Source organism: Drosophila melanogaster, chromosome 3R, assembly GCF_000001215.4.
Source record: "Drosophila melanogaster chromosome 3R".
NCBI lineage: Eukaryota > Metazoa > Arthropoda > Insecta > Diptera > Drosophilidae > Drosophila > Drosophila melanogaster.
The window spans coordinates 1,461,866-1,477,249 of record NT_033777.3 but is presented as its reverse complement, the minus strand read 5'-3'; the positions used below and the strand labels follow the sequence as shown (position 1 = coordinate 1,477,249).

Below are 15,384 nucleotides of genomic sequence, written 5' to 3'. Positions count from 1 at the left end.
GTAGAAGTAGTACTATTCTAATGATCAGCAATAAGATCCACAACGCATTTATATCGTCTGTGCGATCTATAATTTTTCAGTATTGTCCTTTGCCTCACTAGAATCGCTAAACCATCCCATTTTTATTTTGTTTATTTTCAATGAAACGTTTCTTTTTTTCTATTTATGAGTTTTTTCTCATTATTATGATATTAATTTATTCTTCTAGAAAATCAAAAATAAAAAATGTTTACGTTTAATGAAGATAAGAATTGTTATATTCTGTCATTAAAAAAAATTTTTGCAGCTGAATATATATATACTCAGTAGCGGAGACGTGGAAATATTAGTTGTTAATAAATGTGGTTGGCTCACATATTTGTTTACAATATAAAAAAAAATTGTCCAACCGCATTGTTAGTAAAAAGCCTAACAGATATTAGTGTTTTTCAAACAGCGGTTTCCCGCATCGGCTTGGGTTTAGAAATTAAAATTAAGGCAAATTGGGGCATTAGCATTTATTTATGCAGCCCGTTTGCGTTGTTTCGCACCTTGCGAAATCTTGCTTTCGATGTCCTCAAGACGCTCTTTGTAGCGTTGTCGGGATGCCTCGTCTCTGGCCAACTGGGTCATTTCCTTAACCAGTCGGCGTTGTTTAAGTAGCTTTACCCTTTTTCCGGAGCAGTTGTGCTTCTTTGGTTCCTTCCTTTTCTGCCTTGCCCGGTACTCAGCTATTGTGAGAGGGCGTGGTCCATCTGCAGGATTTTGCTGCAGAGCTTCTTCCAACGTTGGCAAGTCCCTTTGTGTCGTGGGCTGTGCGTTTAAGAATTGTGGCTCTCCGCCATCAATTATTATGTTTTATAATGTTATTTGAATTTATTAATTTATTTAATTTATACTCGAACTAAGATCAGTCGACTTTAATTATTAGCACAATACTTTAAACACTTCGTGTGCGTCCTGCAATGGTCCTGTCACGGTCGCCATGTAATAGGTTCAACAAGTAGTACGGTATTTTGGAGCTTCTGCTCTGCTTGAAGCGGTTTATTCGAATAATCAAAGTGTGCTGAAGTTGGGTTCAGCTAACCCGCACATACATTGCTTATATCTATGTATTCTTACTTACATTTATACATATACATATGTATGCAGAAGGCATTGACCACTTGAGCTGCAAAGTGCATGCTCAGCATTCCCACGCTCCGCGATCGGCTTATGTATAAGCGTTAGATCGTATTACTGGGGCGCTGGAGTGCTTACGTAGTTTTTGGTGCTCTTTTTGTATATTTGTATATTTATATTTATTATGACAAAGTGTCACAATGTATTGACGCTAAGTTATACACCCAATCATTTATTGTATTTTTAGGGTAGATTAGTCCAATATGCTACAGTACAGAAAGTGTTGCGAAGTTTGCGACGAATTTTCGGTACCATCCACACAATCCCATGAAACTCCGCAAACTTTTCAAACTCTTCGGCAATGGAAAATCGGTAATCGCGGCTACCTTTTCAGGGTCCGTGCGTATTCCTCCGTCTTCGATAATGTGGCCCAAATAGCGTACTCGTCGCACACAAAAGTGACTCTTAGCGACGTTTAGCGTTAAGCCAGCGCGCTTTATGTGCAGGGCTAACTCCCTCAGTACATTCAAATGGCCCTCAAAACTGGAAGATACTATCAGCAGGTCGTCTAAATATATAAAAACTTAATTTCTCAAATGAGCAGGCACTACTTTGTCCATTAATCCCGACATAGTGCTCGTGGCGTTACATAACCCAAAAGCCATGACTGTAAATTTATATAACGGTCTACCCGGGACGGTAAAGAGACCTGCGACTCAAGACAAATTCCCACTTTACCTGGTTTAGTCACCATCACGATTGGCGAAGGCCAAGCACTATCAGACTCTTCTATCACCCCTAATCGCAACATCCTGTCAATTTCCGCATACATTGCTTTTTCGACAGCGGCAGAGACAGGGAAATGCCGTTGCTTCACAGGCCTAGCTGTTCCCACATCAATCGAGTGAGAGACCAAATTCGTCTTACCTAACCCTTTCTGACGAAATGAGGAAAAACAATTGATTACATTCGCCAACTTAGCTTTGGCACCTTCGCATAATTCGTGCCGATCCACCACAGTTCGCAGGTTGGGTTCACGCGACAATATTTCAGCTATTTTCAAATTAGCGGAGAGAAGGTCATATAATTTCAAAAAGTCTACATATAAAACGACATATAATTTCAAAAGCTTGTTGATGTTCGTTGAGAACTACCGTCTGCTGTCGCAGCTTCTCCTCTTAACGACATGAACTTCTCGCTTTCCATCGCAGCTTGTACTAACCCTCCTCCAATACAACTAATCGACGCGCCTGAATCCGACAATACATAGACCAGGCGATTCAATAAGCGAATCGGTAAGAACGGTCGAGGGTCTCGAGGTCCTGTCGGTATAGAACTAATGTAATCCAAACTGGCTATACACATTTTGACGTTCTTCCAAAAAAATTTCAATCGTCGAGAACTGCGAGATTTCCATTTAAGAATTGCAGGAGATTCTCTGAGATCCGAAATGCAGACATTCCGTAACTCCGAAATTTTGCTGTGAAGCAGTGTATAATCAGGTTTAATTGGTACGTCAGGGAGGGGTAGAGGCACACTGTTATTGGTGTTCTCTAGTGATCGGTCATTGTTGATTGATTTCTTGCGGCATTCGAAGTCTTCGGTTTGACTTGCAACTTCGACATCCGACCTTGAAGTTTATAGGTGTTTGCTGCACCACACCCATAACAAAAAACTCGTCTTTCGGCTAGACATTATTGATATCGGTGTTCTTCGACTCGGCAATTCCAACACACTAGAGAAAAAGCTTCAATGTCGTTCTCACTTCCGTATGTTGACCTCACCTCATCTTCAATCTCCTGACAGATCTCGGATATCTCACGTTTAAACGGTGAATCTTTCGTGTAGCCACTACATCCTTTGACGTCAGCCAGGAATGCCTCCCGTCGCTTACAGATTTCTCTCAGACACCGCTCCAACAGCTAAGTTTAAAATTTCGTGGCGAATCTCAGGACGAAGGTTACTTCTTAACACTCGGACAAGTTTGTTGGCTGTCCAAGTCTGCTCTAGCTAGTCGACTAACACGGATACTGTATCGTAGAAACTATCAAAAGTTTAATTTGGTTTTTGTTTAGTATTCCTAATCAACTCTTCTATGTCACCATCGTCGCGACTCTGTCGAAATTGCAGTCGTAGTGCTGTACAAAACCTTTCCCACAGAATTTCACTGTTGGCTTTATGATAGCGCCAAAAGAAGTCATTAGCCTTGCCTTCAAACAATACGCTTATGTTCCTGCATAACAAGTTGAAATTTCTATTCAACGTCTGCCTTGTAAGTGCTTCGACTCTGTATATAAAATTGTCTACTGACACTCCTACACCGGAATATTTTATTTTCCAACCATTTAGTATGTGGACGACTTTATTGGCCGGACTCGGAGCGGACATTATTCGCTGCATGCGTGCGGTGATCGCGTTTTGTACTAAATCTGTCATCTTCTCTGACAACGTTGCTAGAAGCCTACGCTCCATGGCTAACAAATCTACCGCATTAGCACTTACAGCGCTTGAAATAGCTTCATTGGTGTTAGCACAGCGAGCTGATGTCGAAGGGCCCCCGTCTACTGTTGCGGGTGGAAGATATTTAGCTTTACTACGAGTTTCTCGCCCTACCCTTTCGGTTGGTTAGGCTGGAGGCCTACAGGTTAGTTTACACATCGGAAAGATATCACTTTTTTTAAAATGATTCCCAATTTCCTGTGAAATTCATGGTGACATGTTGTTACGTACAAGTCTGGTGTGCTCATCTCGGCTGCACATAATGTACAAACAGAGTTTGAGACACCAGGATATTTCCTAGTTAGTGATCGGTCTAACCCCATCATACTTCTGAAAAATTTCACGTTCAAAAATAACGAGCAAAATAAAATAAAATTATATACGTAAAAATATCAACGATAAGGTGCGAGGAAAGATAATAAAAACTGAACTCTTGGCTTGATGTTCTCCTTTCGTAGGGCTGTCTATTATTTCAGCTCAAAATTCTCACGAAGGCGTAGAAGGTGTTTCCTTAAAAGAAGATATTGCATTAGACTAAATTTTAAAACAACCAATAGGTGTATTAGTGAAGTCTTGGATCGTGCGCTCTTCCTCTGCACGAATATTCCAACCCATAAGAAACTCTATATTATTTAAGACGAATGGTGAAGAAGAAAAAAATCGACAACTATATGAGGATCTGGCATTTCTCTCGAGTAATACCAAGATTTTCAGTCATGTTACGTTAATGACCTTTTTTTAGAATAGCGTTTAGTTAGCTCAAGGAAGTAGATCAAACCGGGACAAAACCAAACCGGAGTTACTTGTTGCTGTTTTCCTCAGCAAAATCCACATTTTCTTTTGCTACACTTAGGAAAATATTTGGGATAAGTCTTAGTTATGGCCAGTCAGCAATACTAGTATTAACTTAACTAATTCTGAACACAAAAATATTGGAAGTATGAAACTGAAACGGAAAATTTAAAGAAGAGGATTGAAGATATTAATTCGCGAGTCTTAATGAATTGAAAATTTACTAAGGCCCCACACGTTGGGCGCCACTTTATCTTATTTATTATTTTGCTTAACTTAACTGTAACGTGTAACGAAATAAAGGGATGGAAGACGAGAGTACCTGTACTTGCGGGTGCACGCTTTAGAGGCCGGCTCTAGCTCATGGCGTTTGGTGTGGTGGTCTTGCTTGTACAGATATCTTTTCGTTACATACAATAATGAATAAGACCAAGAAATTGAGCGTGCTTACAACAACAACAAAATGAAGGAGCTAGTATACAAAATCGGAGGAAGCAAATTAATACCTTCTGAAGGGGACAGTTCTAGAATAGGAGGAAAAGCTTGAGAATTTTGTCGCCTGCGAAGCACAGGTGGAATCGTGTTCGCGTATTGCCCTACCCTACCTAAGACCGGATAGTATGGTGGTAAAAGAGTTCGAAGCTAAGATCAAAAATAGGAAAAAGTGGCCCGTGGGAATTAAACTTCCCTCACGTGGCCAGACCACTGCACCATCCCCCTCTTCATCTTCTTCCTCTTTAAAAAACTAACAACGAATCTTACTATCTCCTATCAAAATGTTAGAGGCTTGCGTAGTAAATTATGCAAATTGTATTGTGATAGTCTTTCATTTGCATCCCATATAATAGTGCTCACAGAGACTTGGTTAAAGCCGGAGATACTTAACTCCGAAGGCTTCCCATGTATGTACACTGTATATAGATTTGACCGTCCCTTCAGACGGGGAGGTGGAGTCTTAATTGCGGTTAGATCTACCCTCGCGTTGAAGGAGTTACTTTTGGAAGAATCACGTAACTCGGAATTCTTATGTGTAAAGCTGACAGATCAGTGTATATTACGTGCTCGTATATTCCGCCATCTTCTGAATTCCCAGAATATCAGAATCATCTGTGCGCTGTCCAGTCCATCTTGAATAAACTGTCTGACAGGGACCAATTGGTAGTTCTAGGTGATTTTTATATACCTGGCACAATGTGGTCCCCAGAAAAGCAATCGAATATCCTTCTCCCTTTAGCACAACATGATTTTATTGACGGCTTGCTCGACTTATCCTTGTCGCAAGTTAATTATATTCCAAACTCTCTTGGTCGACTGTTGGATCTATGTTTTGTAACAAGTCCTGAAAGTGTGTCCAGGGTAGCACCTCTTACTCAACCTGAAGATCCATATCATCCTACTTTCGAGGTGGCAATCGACATAGGTACTGTATTAAAAGTAAATTCAGAGAAGTCAACAAAGCGAATTCACGGCTTTCGCAAGGCAAATTTTCGGAGGCTATACAATTTTATAGCTGGCTATAATTGGTCCGATCTTTACTCCTGCAACATAATGGCGGATGCGATTAATATGTTTTATATCGCAATTAAATCATTTTTTGACTCTTGTGTTCCGATGTACTATCCGTCAATCTCTAAACCCCCTTGGCTTAATAAAGAGTTGACACACCTAAGCAATGTAAAGTCCAGACTCTATATAAAATTTAAAAATACCGGTTCTCAGTCCATCCTTTGTAAATATTTAAGCGCTCGGTTAAACTTTACCGTGCTTAATGCTCAGTGCTACAAAAATTATTTAAACCGTTGTAAGTTACAGTTTGCACAGGATCCGAAACAGTTTTATAATTTCGTTAGCACTAAGCGAAAAACAAGTTCTTACCCTTCCTCGCTGTTTTTTGAAAACACTACGGTAACATCGGATCAGGCAATAGCCGATCTATTCGCCAAGTTTTTTCAAACAACATATTCAACTTTACCTCATTCCGAACAGCCATACTCTTATGCGGTATCTAAGTCGAATCTAATATTTTGCCCCACTATAAACGAAAGCTCAGTGCTTAACGATCTTCAGCGTGTTAAACTGGTCTATTCGCCAGGTCCCGATGGAATCCCTGGCTGTGTGCTCAGATTCTGTGCGGAAGCCTTGTGCAAGCCTCTACTGAAACTGTTTACCTTATCTCTGGAATCTTCACAGTTCCCTCATATATGGAAGGAGTCCTTTGTGATTCCTCTTCATAAAAAAGGTAGCAAACTGGATGCAATCAATTACAGAGGAATCTCTAAATTGTCGGCTATCCCAAAACTTTTTGAAAATGTTATCACTCCTCATTTGCAGCACCTTTGTAGATCAATCATATCACCGTGTCAACACGGTTTTATGAAACGCAGATCAACAACCACTAACCTCTTGGAGCTAACTTCTTTCGTAATACAGGGTTTCAAAATTAATCTTCAAACAGATGTCATCTACACTGATTTTAGTAAAGCATTTGACTCTGTTAATCATTACCTTCTAATAAGAAAACTTGATATTTTAGGTTTCCCTGTAATCTTCTAAATTGGATTTCAAGCTATCTGAATGGCAGGACACAACAAGTCCTCCCACAAGGGAGCCATCTTGGTCCGCTTCTTTTTACCTTATTCATTAACGACCTCCCCTTAATAATAAAACATTCGCGTGTACTTATGTACGCAGACGATGTTAAATTATGCCTCCAGTACAAGGACACTTCGTGCCATTTAGACTTACAATCCGATCTAGATCGATTTCACATATGGTGCCGTGATAACGTGTTAGACTTAAATGGCTCCAAGTGTAAAGTTATGATCTTTTGTCGTCCCAACCCAATACGCATGACTTACACTCTAAGTGGGTGCTCCTTGGGCAGAATAACACGAGTTGATGATCTTGGCGTTCTTCTGGACCCAAAACTAAAATTTTCTGACCATATTTGGTCTATTGTCAATAAGGCCAGTGGTGTGCTTGGTTTTATAAAAAGGTGGTCTAAGGAATTTGATGATCTTTACTTGACTAAAACCTTATTTATTTCGTTAGTCCGTCCGATTCTCGAGTACGGATCACCTGTTTGGAGTCCACAATACGTAGTCCACACCGACCGTCTAAATTGGGATGCAAACCGTATATTACCTCCTTATTGCAGTAGACTACTTTTAATTAATTTACCTTTCCTATCTAACAATCCTATCTTGGAACAAATTTTATTTGTAAGCTTATTCGTGGGGATGTTGAGAGTCCCGACTTGATTAGTCGGCTTAACTTCTCGGTTCTAAGTAGATTCACTAGAAACTATATACCCCTTATCTTAAATCATTGTAGATCTAACTATAAGTTGCATGACCCTTACAGAGTTTTATGTTCTGACTATAATAGACTTTATCCTATTATCAGTAATCTTAACCCTCTGCCGCTCTTAAATCAATCGATTTTAACTTTTTTATTACATAATTAGATCCTACTAACAGTAATATTTAATATAGTTATTTTACATTATATTAATTTCCTCGTTCCTGTTCTCTTTTTTATATCGCGTCTATATCTACGATACACGGCAGTGCCCCTCGGTCGGTTGGGCGGGAGGTGTGGCCGTGGGACCCGTGCGAAACAAAAAAAAAAAAGACCACTTTCCTTAAGAGCATGGCTCTAGTGCCCCCTTAAGTACCCTACGTCCGGAGAAACATCAGCCGAGTCTGTATTTAAGTCTGTAATTAAAGAGTTAAAGGGTACTAGCTGCTAAATATATATTAAAGAGAAGGAACAACGCATTTATTTAAATCTCCCATAATTTGCAGTGTGGTTTTTCTCTATAATCTTGTTCAATGAATTATTTTTTTTTTATTATTATTATAATGAATTGTTAAAGAGAAGAGGAAAAAAAAATTTTTTTTGTTTGAAAATGGGCCGCGAGTGAATTCAATTAGATTTTTCTTTTCTTTTTATAATTCAATCGGCTACTTTCGCCACTCCATTAGGAACAATAATTTATTAGCAGTGTGTATAGAAATAAATGAAATTTTGTACGCAGAATATTTCCAATAAAAAAAAAATGTTAGGAAACTCACTCAACTTTTTTTCACTCACTTTTTCATATGAGCTGAAACGAAAGTGTGGCATTTTCCACAAATACTTTGAGATGGTATAATTTCGAATTACACGACTGCGAACAAACTTACTCGAAAATTCAACGAGCACTCTCAGAAAATGAACTCTTCTAAAAAAATGATTAGCTTAGGTTAGCTTACATACTATATAAAAATTTTAAGTACTAATGGGAATTCAATTTGAATGAAATTTGAAAATGACATGACTGAGTCTTCTACTTGAGTACACATTTTTTATAGCTTTTTGTTCAACTTCTCTCTACGTTCTCTCTACGTTCTATGTTCTTACTCTCTACGTTGAAAATGCCGGTTCGGGGATTAATACATTTGAGTAAAGGTTAGGTCACATACACATACATACAGTCAAATGATTATTAAGTCAAATGACTTAATAAATATACTAAATAATTAAAACAAATACAAAGAAATAATTATAACTGTTGTAACTTAGAACATAAATTTTCCAAAAAGAAGACATTACATTGAGAAATAAATATTTCATAAAAATAATACGTAGTAGAAAATAAAAAATTAATAAATAAATATAAATATGAAAACTGTTTATTGCAAGTCATATCTTGAGGCACGGAGTGTGGACGAAGTGTGTGGTATTATGATTCGGCTATTACTATTTCTAAGCTATATTTAAATAATAATAACGTTAAGGCAATCCAAAACAAGAATTTTTCGCATGGTGCCAATTGAACAAAAATAATATAGATTTAAAGTCTAAGAACTTCTAAGGTGAAGGACATATCTGGACAAATTTACAATGCATGAGCATACGTGTGAACACATACATTTGTCTGCTATCACTGTATGCGTAGAAAAGCTGTTTGCTGTAGCGCTCTCCGCTCTCTCGCTCTCAAACAAAAATTCGAGAGAGCCTGGAGCCACCTCTAGAGCCACGGCGAAAAAATCGAGTGCCAAAAAATCGTATTGCGTTACGCATCTTGTTATTCTAGTGTCTTTGATCGAGCCCTGTTCGTCCGTGTGAACGTCGAGATCTCAAAAACTATAAGAACTAGAAGGTTGAGATTAATGATAAAGATTCTAGAGACATGGTCGTAAAGTCAGTGTGTGGACCCACTTTAACACGCCTACCTTAACACCACAGAACCGTACAAAACTACCGAGTCCACACTTTTGCAAAATTTGTTTAAATTTTTATATTTTTATAGCTCTTAGAAGTTTCTATTGATTTGACAAAAAACTTTTGGCCGCACCCACTCTAACGCTTACTTGGATAATGATGTAGGGGAATTAATACCTTTCATCGCTGTTTGATAACTGTTTTCATTAGTTTAGTTAAGCCAACCAACTGAACCAATTCAGGCAATGAAAAAAACTCTGCGATTTCAGAATTGGTAAATCTAAGGAAAAAGAACCACGTTGACGTCATTGCCGTGGTAATAAATTACGGGGCTAAGGGACTATACAATAATTCTCGTTCTTAGTTAAGCTGACCATAAAAGTATACGTACCTCTCACAATCAGCAAGAGTTTTTGTGGTTATGCTGGTTAATTGCTCATAGATTCCATCACGCTTTTTTAGTTCTTCATCAACGCGCTTCATTTCTCTTAATGCCGCTGCTACCTAAAATATTAAGACAAATCATTTATAAAAATACAGATTCTAGAGACACAGCGCCAGTTTCTTGACCCATGTTAACACGCCTTTTAACCCCTACAAACCGCCCAAAACTGCTGCGCCCACACTTCACAAAAATTATTATTATTTAAAAAATTAAATTTAAAATCCATTTATAAAGTTAAGTACGGGAAGCAAATATTTAGAACTAATAATAAAATATTTAAAAAGGAATGTCAATTTCGTGTTTTTTAAATTTTTTGTAAAAAGACGCTTGCTTGTGGGAGTAAAACCAAGAGATGAGAACTCGTATATGTGTGCGTGATCGAAGAAACGAATTTACATAATTGGGGAGTTTTTGCCAATTTCTTAGCAATATGATGAAATTGAAATTTATCAAATATCAAATTGGAATATAAAAAAAAACTGAATATGAAAAACAACTGAATCTAATGAGCATTTTAAATAATAAAATTTTATTATTTACATACATCATATTAAGTCAAATTACCTAATAAATATACTAAATAATTAAAGCAAATACAAAGAAATAATTATAACTGTTGTAACTTAGAACATAAATTTTCCAAAAAGAAGACATTACATTGAGAAATAAATATTTCATAAAAATAATACGTAGTAGAAAATAAAAAATTAATAAATAAATATAAATATGAAAACTGTTTATTGCAAGTCATATCTTGAGGCACGGAGTGTGGACGAAGTGTGTGGTATTATGATTCGGCTATTACTATTTCTAAGCTATATTTAAATAATAATAACGTTAAGGCAATCCAAAACAAGAATTTTTCGCATGGTGCCAATTGAACAAAAATAATATAGATTTAAAGTCTAAGAACTTCTAAGGTGAAGGACATATCTGGACAAATTTACAATGCATGAGCATACGTGTGAACACATACATTTGTCTGCTATCACTGTATGCGTAGAAAAGCTGTTTGCTGTAGCGCTCTCCGCTCTCTCGCTCTCAAACAAAAATTCGAGAGAGCCTGGAGCCACTGCAAAAAAAAATAGTATGGCGTTACGCATCTCGTTATTCTAGTGTCTTTGGTAACACTTATCATTATTTTTTCATAGAGACACTCGACTGTCTACGAAACACACAAGTGTTTACGAGACACCCATTAGTGTTTTTCTCACTTATCTCTTTTTGGGCACGTGCCCCGTTATGAGTGCCGAGTGTGATCGGCATCCGCGACGCAGAGTGCCGTATTAATTCGGTTGCGCGCACACCCGGGTGCTTGCATACAAGTTAACACAAGCCAACGAACTAGAACAGTTGGCTCAGTTCATGAAACATAATATTGATGTCCTGACCCAGCATTGCGCCGGAAACCCGTGCGCAGCCGGCCAACACAGCATATTTGCTAGGCCGCTGCGAGTCTTTGTCAGCTTCAATTTATACTTACCATATTAATAAAGAGAGGAAGCTCGTGCATTTCTACTCCGACTAAACGCCGTAAAAACATATTATTATCATTTACTCTGACAGACCACAGGGATGGTAGTTAAAAGAGGAAAGTTCCTCTCAACATAAAAAATAATCTTGTCCTGCTCCCCGGAGCAGCCGGCGAGGGAAGTGAATCATTTGAGTGGGAACCAATGCTAAACAAATTTTAAATCTGTTAATACTTTTATGTGCCACGAACCGCTGTACAAAAGCTTTTTTTTTTTTTAAATAAAAAACAACATAATAATAATAAAAGAAATATTAATCAACGCCAATGTTAGAGCAAAAATATTCTTCTCAACAAAAATTATTAAAAACAAAAATAAATTATTAATCCATCAAATTACTAAAACACGGTCTCATATCAATGGGAATAAAAGTAAAATTTAACAATTATTTCATTTATTATTGTTGTTTTATGTTTCCATTCGATTGAAGCGCGACATTCGACACTCCAGCCTTTGTCTTTATTTGTTGTTTGTTTGTCTTTGGTCAACTGCTACCCACACAGGCAGCTTTTGCATACCTAAGAGAATTGGACCGGTCATAAGGCCGGAATAATAAACCATACTCCACAGACTCAGAGTCCGATAGCGAAAATCCAGCTTCTCTTCTAAGACGTGTAACTGCGAATCCCCCAATGGCGATTGACCCAGAACAGCTCAGATCTGTAATACTTGCAATTGTGACCAACAAAACCAACAATTGTGACAAAAACCAACTCGCACAAAATTAAATGCGTCAGACAATTCAGGAACTGGCCAGGCAGTTGGCTGCAACACATGTTCCTGAATCACAGGAATCATACGTTTCGTGGCGACAAGCGGCGATAACTGCATATCGCATTTTTTTTAAATTCAACGGTACTTCTCGCCATAACGAGGCAGTTACAATTATAAGAAACAAGGTTAGGGGCGCGGCCGATAATGTTTTATCCTCATTTGGCACCGTACTGAATTTCGATGCTGTTATAAATCGGCTCGATTTCGCTTACAGTGACAAGCGACCAATGGACGTAATTGAACAAGACATGAACACAACATGATAGGGAAAAAACATGACCCTGTTACAGTATTATAATGAGGTCGAGAAAAACTCACCTTACTCACAAACAGGCTCATATGTCTCACGAACCGTCTACGGCAAAAATATTGTACGAAAAATTCAGAGATGACGATTTGCGTATTTTCATTTCGGAACTTAAACATGCTAAACGGCGTGCTTTTCTCTGCAAAGCCGAACGAAGTGGAATCTAACCACGAGAGGAACGTTTTTGCAGCCAGTTTTGCAAAAAGTGAGGAAGATCGCAAACCTACTGCAAAAACACAGGCTCATCAAGTTGATAAGTACGACCACCATAACCCACATCCAAATAATGCCAAAAATCCGTATTTCAATAGGCATCATAGCGCACAGGCTTACGCCGACCCACACAATACCAAAAATTACAAAAACAACGGTACACCAGAGCCTATGGTGGTCGAACCACCATTTTCGAAGTTGCTGCAGCCGTCCCAGGCAACTGCCTACCAGAACAGAAGACCAGCCAACTCTGAGCGCACAGGCACCGTGAGGAAACAACAGAAAATTAATTTTATTACTCAAAATGCGGAGGAAAAAACAGGGGCATATGCCGCAGCCGTCTCCAAAGCGGAATTTAAAATAGACATTGCCAAGTATGTTAGTGGATAGTAGAACATGACCGTGAAAAAACTTGCTTTTCCGTAAGCGGAGGGAAATACTATTTCAACAGGCTTCCCTTTGGCTTGAAAAATGCTGCTAGCATCTTCCAAGGAGCCATTAATGACATTCTCAGAGAGAAAATCGGCAAGACTTACTATGTTTACGTCGATGACGTAATAATCTTCTCAAAAAATGGGAATTCTCATGTGAAGCACAGTATTTGAGGTTAGATCATTCTAGGCCTCGCGAGTTATTACAGATGCTTCATTAAGGACTTTGCAGCCATAACTTAGCAGACTATTTCTGACATCTTAAAAGGCGAAAATGGAATTGTAAGCAGACATAAATCGCGCCACATCGAAGTACAATTCAATGAAGCGCAAAAAAATTCGTTCGAAAATTTCTTTTGGCATCCGAAGATGTTATGCTCAGATACCCGGATTATAAGAAGCCGTTCCATCTAACGACGGATGCTTCAGCCTACGGTATTGAAGCAGTGATTTCCCAAAAGAACCGCCCTATTACAATGATCTCCAGGACGTTAAAAGATATGGAAATTAACTACGCCACAAATGAAAATGAATTATTAGCAATAGTTTGGGCGTTGGACAAGCTGCTACACTATTTATGTGCGGTGATATAACTATCTTCACCGACCATCATCCATTGTCATTCTCGGTATCAGATTCTAACCCTAACGCGAAAATTAAAAGGTGGAAGGGACGCATCGAGGAAACGGGGCGAAGGTCTATAAACCGGAAGAAGAAAATTTAGTTGCTGATGCCCTGTCTAGGCAGCAAATTAATGACATATGAGCACAGGACGCAGAATCATGCGCACCATTCACAGTGAGATTTCCCTCACTCACACCATAGAAACATTGGATAAGCCCCTAAATTGCTTCCAGAACCAACTAGTTCTAGAAGAGGCCCACTTTCCGCTAAAACGCTCTTTCGATCTCTTCAAAAATAAGAAACGACTTCACCGACAAGAAGTCATTACTCAATGACCGTGCGCATGCAAATGTCCCCAAGGGCGTAAACGCCCTCCATTGCGACTTATTCCGAAGATTCCCAACTACAAAATTCTGTTACAGATAGGGCCCAAGAAAATGTAAAGGAGGTTCGCACAGAGTACTACTACTCAAATTGTCCAAAACTGCAAAACATGCCCGAAACTAAATATGACAGGCATTCAAAGAAACAAGAGATTGACGAATCACCGATTCCTTCTCATGTTGGTGAAATGTGAAATATGCTACACATAGACATTTTCTCAACGGATAAAAAATATTTTCTCACTTGCATTGACAAGTTTACGAAATTTGCGACGTACAGCACGTGCCGTCAAAAACAATTGAGGATTTGAAACTGGCCTTGCTGCAGGTCATGAATTTCTTCCCAAAGGAACAGTGTCTCAAACGGGAAAGTGGAACGTTTTCACAGCACTCTACAAGAGCTCGCCAGGTGCCTAAAAATCGACAAGGACATGAGTTATACTGTGGACATAATCTTATTGGCCACTACCAGATGTAACAAATCAATCCATTCGGTCATCGATTAGAGGCCAGTAGACGCAATTCAAAAATGCACGGACGACACACAAGAATGTATTGCCGACAATATTAAGAGTGCCCAAGACGCGCTTTGGTCTAGAGAGGAGAATGCATCTCGACAAAACAGAGTCTTCGAAGTGGGCGAAAAGGTTTTGGTCAAAATATATTATATTATATTATATTACAATTTATTATATTATATTATATTATATTATATTATATTATATTATATTATATTATATTATATTATATTATATTATATTATATTATATTATATTATATTATATTATATTATATTATATTATATTATATTATATTATATTATATTATATTATATTATATTATATTATATTATATTATATTATATTATATTATATTATATTATATTATATTATATTATATTATATTATATTATATTATATTATATTATATTATATTATATTATATTATATTATATTATATTATATTATATTATATTATATTTTATTTTATTTTATTATATTATATTATATTATATTATATTATATTATATTATATTATATTTTTTTTTATTTTATTATATTATATTATATTATAT

The 15,384-nt window shown here is 37.6% G+C and overlaps 1 protein-coding gene across 1 annotated transcript in view; it reads right to left on the bottom strand.

Moving 5' to 3' along the window:
* Positions 1-15,384, bottom strand: part of Myo81F (Myosin 81F) — a 1,965,857-nt gene that overhangs the window by 1,055,683 nt on the left and 894,790 nt on the right. The window contains exon 11 of the mRNA NM_001316563.1: positions 9,992-10,104. Within this exon, the coding sequence (NP_001303492.1) occupies positions 9,992-10,104 (113 nt within the window). The remainder of the gene's footprint in view (positions 1-9,991; positions 10,105-15,384) is intronic.